The sequence below is a fragment of the Juglans regia genome, chromosome 6 (assembly GCF_001411555.2).
Source record: "Juglans regia cultivar Chandler chromosome 6, Walnut 2.0, whole genome shotgun sequence".
Lineage (NCBI taxonomy): Eukaryota > Viridiplantae > Streptophyta > Magnoliopsida > Fagales > Juglandaceae > Juglans > Juglans regia.
This window is the reverse complement of record NC_049906.1, coordinates 21,073,581-21,084,647: the sequence shown is the minus strand read 5'-3', so window position 1 is coordinate 21,084,647 and position 11,067 is coordinate 21,073,581. Positions and strand designations below refer to the sequence as shown.

Here is an 11,067-nt window from a genome sequence, read left to right as displayed (position 1 = left end):
TCTTGGTGTGGCGTTTTCAATCCTTCGTAGTCTTGGTTTTTCATCTAGTTCGGTGACTGGTCAAGGCTCAACAAATCTTGTCAATACGATCTTGGGGTTCCAAGCCATCATTGTTATCGGGTTTCATCACAATTGTTGGTGGAGTTCATATCATTTTGGTATCAAGAGCTTTGGTTCTAAGATAAGTTTGTCTATCTTTTATTTTCGTTCTATTTCCTGTTCTTTGCTGTTTAAAAAAAAAAAAAAAAATGAAAACAAAAAGATATTATAAAAATAAAATAAAATAAAAAAAAGGTACACGATTCCAGTAAGAAAACTTCTTCCTTTCAATCTTGTATCTCACCTTATTCAAGTACTTGAACTTTTGATGAGTTTTGGTTGTTTATTTTCTGAATTGCTGCTGGATTATTTTGAATGAGTTTCTTGAAGTTCGATTAAGAACTAAAGAAGACACAGAAGAGTGGAAAAAGGCAAGAGTGTGCGAGACCATATGAGGGTAAAAGCCGTTTAGAGTGAAAACACGAGTGCAAGTGTATCAATTCTTGAGTGAAACACGTGAGGGAGTGCTTGTGAGGATTCTAACTTTGTTTGCAGATTTTAAAACATGTCTAATAATCAAGAAGAAGACACAACCGAAGAATTTCGACAACCTCCAGTTCCAAACCTCCAAATGCAAGCGATGTTAGGGGAGATGAGGCGTATGTTGAGGGCTGAATTAGAACCTATTCACGAAAGGTTGGACAGGGTAGAAGCAGAAACTCCTAGGGGCCAGCAACATGACATCCACAATAGGCAGCATGGTGGGCGTGGTCCGTGGCGGAATGTTGATGGAGAGGCGGAGTCGGAGGAGTTTGATGAGCAATATTTGAACCGAGGCAGGATTGAGCGTGGGTATAGAAATAGAGAAGCTAGGATGGGTAGGCCTAGGAGGGATAACGATTTAGGAAATATAAAGATTAAAATCCCATCTTTTCAAGGTAAAAATGATCCTGAAGTTTATTTGGAGTGGGAAACTAAAATGGAGATGGTTTTTGATTGTCACAACTACTCAGAGATAAAGAAGGTTAAGTTGGCTGCAATTGAATTTACCGATTATGCCATTGTGTGGTGGGATCAATTACTGATTAATAGGAGGAGGAATAGAGAGCCACCCGTGGACACTTGGGAGGAAATGAAAATGCTTATGAGGAAGCGTTTTGTACCCAGCCACTATTATAGGGGATTGTATCAAAAATTACAGAGGTTAATTCAAGGATCTAAAAGTGTGGATGAGTATTACAAAGAGATGGAGGTAGCTATGATCCGGGCTAATGTAGAAGAGGACCGGGAAGCCACCATGGCTAGGTTTTTGCACGGTTTAAATCGTGAGATTGCGGATATAGTCGAGATGCAGCACTATGTTGAGTTGACAGATATGGTGCATCAAGCCATAAAGGTGGAGGAACAATTCAAACGAAAGGGATTGGCTAGGAGGGGACTGCCTATGGCTACAACCAGCTCGTGGAAGACAACTCCAAAAAGGGATGAGCAGCAACAAAATAAGCCAAAATTTGAATCCTCTAAGAATGCCAACTTAAAGACCGCCACTACTTAGGTACAATCGAGACTTCAAGTTCTAAAACTCGTGATATTAAATGTTTTAAATGTCAGGGGCGCGGACATATAGCCAGCCAGTGTGTAAACAAGAGGGTGATGGTGATAAATGCCCAAGGAGAGCTTGAGTCAGAAAATGAGGAAGAAGTAGATAATGATGATATGCCATCTATGGAGGATGCTGACGATGAGCAAAATGCTGTGGTTGGAGATTTATTGGTTGCAAGGCGAGTTCTCAATGTGCAGGTTAAGGAGGAAGAAAGTAACCAAAGGGAGAGCTTGTTTCATACTCGGTGCTTTGTAAATAACAAAGTTTGCAGTGTCATTATCGATGGTGGGAGTTGCACAAATGTAGCCAGCACTTATTTGGTGGAGAAATTGGCTTTAACTACCTTGAAACATCCTCAACCTTACCGGCTTCAGTGGTTGAATGAATGTGGGGAAATCAAGGTGACAAGACAAGTGTTGGTGGCATTATCCATTGGCAAATATGAGGATGAGGTGCTTTGTGATGTGGTTCCTATGCACGCATGCCATTTACTGTTGGGAAGACCATGGCAGTATGATCTGAGGGTTACGCATGATGGATTCACAAATAAGTATTCCTTCACTCTTAATAGGCAACCTATTACTCTTGTGCCATTAACTCTAAAACAGGTCAGGGAGGACCAATTAAAGTTACAAAGTTCGAATGAAAAAAAAAAGGAAAAGGAAAGGAAAGCCGAAACTGAAAAAAAAAGACTTAAAAAAAAAAGGAGAGAAAAACATTGATCAGAGTGAAAAAGAAAGAGAGAGGATTTCGGCTATAGTGAGAGCAAGAGAGGAGAAATTCAATTACATTGCAAAAAAAAGTGAGATCAAGAGAGCATTATTTTCACACCAGCCCCTTATTGTACTCATGTACAAGGAGGCTCTTTTATGTACTAATGATCTCGTCGGTGCTTTGCCGAGCAATATTGTTTCTCTTTTGCAGGAGTTTGAAGATGTCCTTCCTGAAGAGGTACCTTATGGTTTACCTCCAATCCGAGGGATTGAACATCAAATTGATTTCATACCTGGTGCATCAATTCCAAACCGACCTGCTTATAGGAGTAATCCCGAGGAGACCAAGGAACTTCAGAGGCAAGTAAGTGAATTATTGGAGAAGGGGTTTGTGCGTGAAAGTATGAGTCCTTGTGCGGTTCCGGTGCTGTTAGTTCCCAAGAAGGATGGAACATGGAGGATGTGTGTTGACTGCCGAGCCATCAACAACATAACGGTAAAGTATCGTCATCCCATTCCTAGACTAGATGATATGCTGGATGAATTGCATGGTTCTTGTGTCTTTACAAAAATTGATCTTAAGAGTGGATATCATCAGATTAGGATGAAAGAAGGTGATGAATGGAAAACTGCTTTTAAGACTAAATATGGTTTGTATGAGTGGTTAGTGATGCCTTTCGGTTTAACTAATGCTCCGAGCACATTTATGCGTTTGATGAACCATGTTTTGCGAGCATTTATTGGCAGATTTGTAGTTGTGTATTTTGATGATATCCTGATCTATAGTAAAAATTTGGAAGAACATGTAATGCATTTGAAATCTGTTTTGGAAATTCTAAGGAAAGAAAGGTTGTTTGCTAACCTCAAAAAGTGCACCTTTTGCACGGATAAGCTTGTGTTTCTTGGTTTTGTTGTTAGTAAGAGAGGAATTGAGGTGGATGAGGAAAAGGTGAAGGCAATCCAAGAGTGGTCAACGCCTACAACAGTCAGCCAAGTGAGGAGTTTCCACGGCTTAGCTAGCTTCTATAGACGATTTGTGCGTGATTTTAGTAGCTTAGCCGCCCCTCTTACTGAAGTCATCAAGAAAAATGTGCCGTTTAAGTGGGGAAAAGAACAAGAAAAGTCATTTAGTCTGATCAAAGAAAAGTTAACTAATGCACCTTTGCTTGTTTTACCTAACTTTGCTAAAACTTTTGAAATTGAGTGTGATGCTTCAGGCATAGGTATTGGAGCTGTTTTGATGCAAGAAGGCCGTCCAATTGCTTATTTCAGTGAAAAGTTGAGTGGGGCAGCCTTAAATTACCCTACTTATGATAAGGAGATGTATGCATTGGTGAGGGCTTTGGAAAATTGGCAACACTATCTATGGCCAAAGGAGTTTGTGATTCACACAGATCATGAGTCTTTGAAGCATTTGAAAGGACAGCAAAGGTTGAACAAACGCCATGCCAAGTGGGTGGAATTCATTGAAACATTTCCGTATGTGATCAGATATAAGCAAGGTAAGGAAAATGTGGTGGCTGATGTATTGTCCCGAAGGTATGCCTTACTTTCCATTTTAGATACAAAAATGCTTGGCTTTGAATACATTAAAGAATTGTATGCTCAAGATTCTGATTTTGGTGATGTGTTCAATGCATGTGAAAAAATGGTGTTTGGTAAGTTTTATAGGTATGATGGATTTTTGTTTCGGGAAAATAAACTGTGTTTGCCAACATGTTCTTTGCGCGAATTGCTTGTGAGAGAAGCTCATGGTGGTGGTTTGATGGGTCATTTTGGTGTAGCTAAGACTTTAGGAATTTTGCATGAACATTTTTTTTGGCCTCATATGAAACGTGATGTGGAAAGAATTTGTGAGAAGTGTATTACATGTAAACAGGCTAAGTCTAAGTTGAAACCCCATGGTTTGTACACCCCTTTGCCAATACCTAGTGAACCTTGGACTGATATTTCTATGGATTTTGTTTTAGGTTTACCTAGGACTAAGAGGGGGAGCGATTCAGTTTTTGTGGTGGTAGATAGATTTTCCAAGATGGCACACTTTATTGCATGTCATAAAACTGATGATGCATCACATATAGCTGATTTGTTCTTCAAAGAAATTGTTAGATTACATGGTATGCCTAAGACCATTGTTTCTGATAGGGATGCAAAGTTTTTGAGTTACTTTTGGAAGACTTTGTGGGGAAAGCTGGGAACTAAGTTGTTGTTTTCTACTACTTGTCATCCACAAATAGATGGTCAAACTGAAGTAGTAAATAGAACATTGTCGTCTTTGTTGCGTGCTATCATTAAAAAGAACTTGAAAGCATGGGAAGATTGTTTGCCACATGTTGAATTTGCTTACAATAGAAGTATACATTCTGCAACTAAGTTTTCACCATTTGAAATTGTTTATGGCTTTAACCCATTGTCACCTTTGGATTTAACTTCTTTACCTTTGAGTGAACGTGTGAACTTAGATGGCAAAAAGAAGGCAGAATTTGTAAAGATGATTCATGAAAAGGCACGGCTGAACATTGAAAGGAGGACTAAACAATATGTCCATCAAGCCAACAAGGGACGTAAGAAGGTAGTGTTTCAACCAGGAGATTGGGTTTGGTTGCACTTAAGGAAGGACCGTTTTCCAGAGAAGCGGCGTTCAAAACTCCTACCTCGGGGTGACGGGCCATTTCAAGTAGTAGAACGCATCAATGATAATGCCTACAAGCTTGACTTACCAGGTGAGTATGGTGTCAGTGCAAGCTTTAATGTTGCTGATTTGTCTCCTTTTGATGTAGGTGATGATTTGAGGACAAATCCTTCTCAAGAGGGGGAGAATGATGCAAACCAAGGAGCTGGACATGCTGATCATACAAGTGGGAATGGAGCTGAATTTGTAAAAGACCCTTTGTCACTTCCTAGTGGCCCAATTACAAGACTTAGAGCCAAACGATTCAAGGAAGCACTAAATGGGCTAATCCAAGAGAATTGGGCTGATTCTAAAAAGACCAAGATGGGCTCAAATAATATTCAAGACTTAGTCCATGTCATCAAGGCAATTGAAGAGGCTAATTAGCACATAGAAATATGATGAATGGTCTGACCATTAAAGGACGTGAATTTGTTAAGTTTCAAGAATATTAAATAGGTGAATGAACTTGGTCTTGCCTGGGTACGTGAAATACATTGAATTTAGTCATTTTGTCATTACTGGCTGCCTCTAGAAGTCCAAGAGGCCTAAAATTCGTGGGACTTGTTATGTTAATATTTGTGTTGCTTTTAAAGCTGTAGTTATGACTTTTCCTATTCTTGGAGGGTTGTTCCAAGTATATAAAGGGGTTATTTCAAGTTTTAATATGAGATTTGAAATTTCAGAAGCTTATTTGTCTTTGTGAGGTCTTGTGTTCCTCTTGGTTCTTCAAAGAACTCTTTGAACTTATCAAGTTAATCTTGTGGCGTTCAAGCTCCAAACTTATCACCTTGATTCTGATTTCTTGGTGTGGCGTTTTCAATCCTTCGTAGTCTTGGTTTTTCATCTAGTTCGGTGACTGGTCAAGGCTCAACAAATCTTGTCAATACGATCTTGGGGTTCCAAGCCATCATTGTTATCGGGTTTCATCACAATTGTTGGTGGAGTTCATATCAAATCCTCCTTATGCTACAAGGAAAAGGAAAACAGAAGAAGATAATTCTCCATTTTCCCTGGAGAACAATCAGGATGAAAGGGGCAATAAACAAGCTTTGGCATTTGTTGTAAATTTGGAGGCAGAGGCTGTTAATCAGCCCCACTGGAAAAAATGAGGTTTCTAAGTTGGAACTGCCGAAGCCTTGGCAAACCTTGGAAAGTTAGGGACCTTAGCCATTTGGTTAAGGTTCACAAGCCTAACATCTTGTTTCTCATGGAAACCAAGATGGATAAAAAAACATTGGAAGCTATAAAATATAAATTGGGTTTTAAAGGTCTTTTTATTGTGGAGGGAATAGGAAGAAGTGGGGGGTTGGCTCTTTTTTGGGAAGAGGGTCTAAAACTCAGAATACATACCTACTCTCAGAGGCATATAAACTCGTGGATCGATCTTAACCATTTTTCTAGGATGATGACATGCTTTTATGGGCATCCTAATATGAACCCGCGGGAATAAAATCCCTTGAACCCGCAGTCAATTTGAAAACTCTCCAAGAAAGCCAAAATCAAGTCAATGGTTGGAGAACCTAGACCCGATGAGAACTCGTTTAAAAAACCTAGATTATATCAAAATCTAGACCCGTTGAAGAACCCGTCTCAAGAACCCAGATTACAAAGGAGGAAGGCCACAAATGTTGTGATTTACCTTTGATAAGTTCAAAAGTTCAATTAAGAACAGGAGGAGTGAAACTCAACTCACAATGATGGGAACCAAGGTGGGCCTAGTCTTAAAGATATGTTGCAAGTTCCAGTTGAGCCAAATACAAGTTCAAGGGCTTAAACGATGAAGATTATGCTTTGATTAATTTCATAAGCTATGGAAAGGGCAACAACATGACTTATAGGCTTTGGGCACTTGAAGGCTTTCAACTTATTTAATTAATTTCAAGGACCTATTTTATTTGCTTCGAATAATTGGGTTTATGCCTATGTAAGGGTATGTTGGAAAAGTTATTATTTTATTGAACTAGAGTTAGGGTTACTGTAGCCGAGTACTGTAGCACCGTACTGTAGCCGCGGCACTGTTCACTCAGGGGTATTTTTGGAAGATGGGGGGTTTTATTTTATCTAGGGTTTTAATTAGGTTTTGCTTTAAATACTCTATGTAGCCTCATTCTAATCAGTTTATGAAGTTTATGAAATTTGATGAATTTATTCATTGTGAGTTGAGTTTTACTCCTCTTGTTCTTAATTGAACTTTTGAACTTATCAAAGGTAAATCACAACCTTTGTGGCGTTCCTCCTTTGTAATCTGGGTTCTTGAGATGGGTTCTTGAAACAAGTTCTCATCGGGTCTAGATTCTCCATCCATAGACTTGATTTTGGTTTTCTTGGAAAGTTTTCAAATTGACTGTGGGTTCAAGGGATTCCTTTCCTGCGGGTTCATATCACACAATGAATAAATTAATCAAATTTCATAAACTTCATTAACTGATTAAAATGAGGCTACATAGAGTATTTAAAGCAAAACCTAATCAAACCCTAGCCAAAATAAAACCCCATCTTTCAAAAGTGCCCCTGGATGAACAGTAACTAGGCTACAGTAACTAGGCTACAGTAACCCTAACTCTAGTTCAATAAAATAATAACTTTCCCAACATGCCCTTGCATAGGCCCCCTTAAGTGCTTCACATAATAAACTCAATTATTCTAAACTAATAAAATAAGTTCTTTAAATAAATGAAATATGTTGAAACCCTTCAAGAGCCCAAAGCCTTTAAGTCTTGTCGTTGCCCTCTTCCGTAGCTGATCAAATGAATTAAAACTGGATCTTCTTCCTTCAACCCCATCTTGAATGTTGGGCTCTTGCTAAACTTGTCCCAAGTGGATTGCACCAATCCTTGCATTGTCTCCTTGATCTTCTTGGCCCATTTTGAAGTTGCAAATGATCTTTAAGACTAGGCTCATCTTGGTTCCCATCATTCCCCCTCTCCTCAAAAGGATTCGACCTCGAATCTCCTCCTGGATCAAAGGGAAAATGGTTAGTAACATTGAAAATAGTAGAAACATGATACTTACCTAGAAGATCCATTAGATATGCATTTTCATTAATTTGTTCAAGAATTTGGAATAGTCCATCCAAGCTACTCCTATCATCAACTGGTGAAGACTTTAAATCTGAAGGAGGAAATAGATTAAGTATATAAACAATTTCAATTGGTGAAAATTTAGTAGTAGCATGAACACTCCAATTATATGTAAACTCAATGAATGGCAAAGAATACTCCCACAAATGTTCATGAAGCACATCTAAAGTCTTTCTCAAACCAAAATGACCACTCCAATATGTAAACTCAATGAATGGCAAATGATACTTCCGCAAACGTTCATGCAACAAGTCCATGAATGGCAAATGATACTCCCATAAACGTTCATGCAACATGTCTGAAATCTTATTTTCACCAGAATGACCACTCCAATTATATGCAAACTCAATAAAACGCAAATGATACTTCTGCAAACGTTCATGCAACACGTCAATGTATGGCAAATGATAGTCCCATAAATGTTCATGCAATACATCAATGAATGACAAATGATACTTCCACAAACGTTCGTGCAACACGTCTTTGAATGGCAAATGATATTCCTACAAACAGTCATGCAACACAACAAAAGTCTTCCTTACACCAAGGTTACCCAAAAAACCAGCATGTCCATCACACACAAGCAACTTACGCCTAAAACTAGTAGGCACACAAAATCTATTCTTTCTAAACAAGTATCAATCTAGTTTATAGAACTTACCAAAAGATGCTATCTCACATGTTCCATACACACTAGCAAAGTCATCATCATTAGCATGCAATTCCTTATAATATTCAAGTCTCAACGATTTTGCATCTAAAATGAAGACAATGACATACCTTCTTGCTAAAGCGCCAACCACAAAACTTTCCATACCTTGTGTGTATTTGAATTCATGAGGAAAAGTCTCAATACAGTCCTCCCACTTAGCACACATTCTAGTCAACAACTTACCTTGTCCCTTTAAGTTTATTAAGGACTCATGTTCTTCAAAGAAAGGTCGGGTAGGGATTGTCGCACCTGACACAAAATCAATATAGTGCTCTATCTCCCTAATAGGTGGCAATCCACTCAACACACCGCTAGGAATTACGACCTCATATCCCTGCAACAAAGAAACAACAACACTAGGCAAAGAGTCATTAAATTCATTAGTATAAAAGCTTGCCTTTTTCTTGACTCTCAGCCACCACTCTCTTTTCTTTTTCACTCTTTCTTTCTCTAGATGTTTCGGCCTCCTCTTTTTTTCTCTCACTCACTTTTTCTATTTCACACTCTCTTTTTCTTCCACTCTCATCTTTTTTTAAAGTCTCGGCCTCACAATATTTTTGCAACTCATTCTCTTTTTTTCTTGAGGTTTCAGCCTCACCCCCATATTTTTTCTCCCTCATTTTTCTCTCTCTCTCTTTTTCAGTCTCATTATTTCTTTTCTTTTCAATCTCATCTTCACTCTTGCTTTTCAGCTCAATTTCTCACTTTCACTCTCACCTTCACTCTTGCTTTTCAGCTCATTCTCACTTTCACTCTTTCTTGCCTGTTTGCTCAATCTCCTTTTCACTTTTTGTTTTTTGATCACTCTCACTTTTACTCTTTCTTTTTTGATCACTCTCATTTTCACACTTTCTTTTTTGATCAACCCCACTTTTCAGCTTCAATTGATCATCCCCATGGACCTGTGTTGGAGTTAAAGGAGCAAGTTTGATTGTTTTTCCATCCTTTTCAAAACAGTACATGTTCCTTAACCTATCATGGATCACCTTCCTATCATACTGCCATGACTTCCCCAAGAAAATATGACTAGCATGCATAGACACTACATCACAAAGCACCATATCCTGGTATTTTCTAATTGAAAAAGAAACTAGCACTTACTTATTTACTCTAACCTCCCCACAATCACTCAACCAGTGCAACATGTATGGTATAGGGTGTTTCAAGGTACGTAAATTCAATTTCTCAACTAAAGTAGTGCTAGCCAAATTAATACAACTCCTCAAATCAATTATCATACTACATACCTTGTTGTTGACGTGACATCTAGTATAAAAAATATTCTCACTCTGCAGCTCTATAGGATCCATCTTAATTTTTGTATTGAGTGCATGCCTGGTAACAAGAAAATCACCATACTCTTTATTCTCATACCCATTTTCAACACTAAACTCGGGACGCCTCCTATCTCTCCTGCCATGAAGATTTCTAATTACCACATCTTGATGATCCATCCTATCCCTCACTACACCCAACACCAAATTCAACTTCTCAAACTGTTGTTGCATGACTTGCAACACAAAGGATGTGTTACCTACCATCCCCTTTGGTGATGAGTCACTCCTATGAGACATCATAATGTGCTGCACAAAAAGAATGTTAATGGAAAACCTCACACACTCCCTTACGTGTTTACACTCAAATAATGACACTCCACTCGTGTGTAACTCTGAATTGGTTTTTTACTCGATAATAATCTCACACTCTCTTGCCTTTTACCTCAAGAGTTTTCCCACTCAAGTTCTTTAAGAACTAGTTGAACTAAATCAAGACAATACAACCTTATATTATTTCAACTAGTAATATAGATTAAAGAAACAAGGAATGAATAAAATGACACGAGACTCAAGGAATTTATACGAGGAAAAGAGTAATTAAAACAAGATACCAACCAGAAAGATCTAATCAGCTCCTATGATGATAAAAGCTCAATCAACATACTTTCTTTCTCTTTGTTGAAACTCTGTAGCAACTTTGAATATGCTACATTCTCTTTTCTTCTTCTTCTTCTTCCTCTTCTTCTTCTTTTTTTTTTTTTCGAATTTTCTTTTCTTTTCCTTTCTTTTCTTTTCTTTTCTTTTCCTTTCTTTTCTTTTCTCTAATTCAATCACAAATAGCAATATTCAATTGTGAAAATCAAGCAATTGAATTCAAGCACGACAATGAAGGAGAAGAGAATCAATGGAACGGCACTCCAAGCAACAGATAAACTTAGAGATGCAGAAAACCCTAGAATTTTGAAACCC

At 38.2% G+C, this 11,067-nt stretch overlaps 1 protein-coding gene across 1 annotated transcript; it reads left to right on the top strand.

Moving 5' to 3' along the window:
* The first annotated feature begins 1,692 nt into the window (after positions 1-1,692).
* On the top strand, positions 1,693-5,139 carry LOC118348639. The gene is made up of 4 exons (XM_035690698.1): positions 1,693-2,250; positions 2,567-2,719; positions 3,278-3,894; positions 5,136-5,139. The coding sequence occupies exons 1-4, from the start codon at positions 1,693-1,695 to the stop codon at positions 5,137-5,139; spliced, it is 1,332 nt and encodes a 443-aa protein (XP_035546591.1).
* The last annotated feature ends 5,928 nt before the right edge of the window (positions 5,140-11,067 follow it).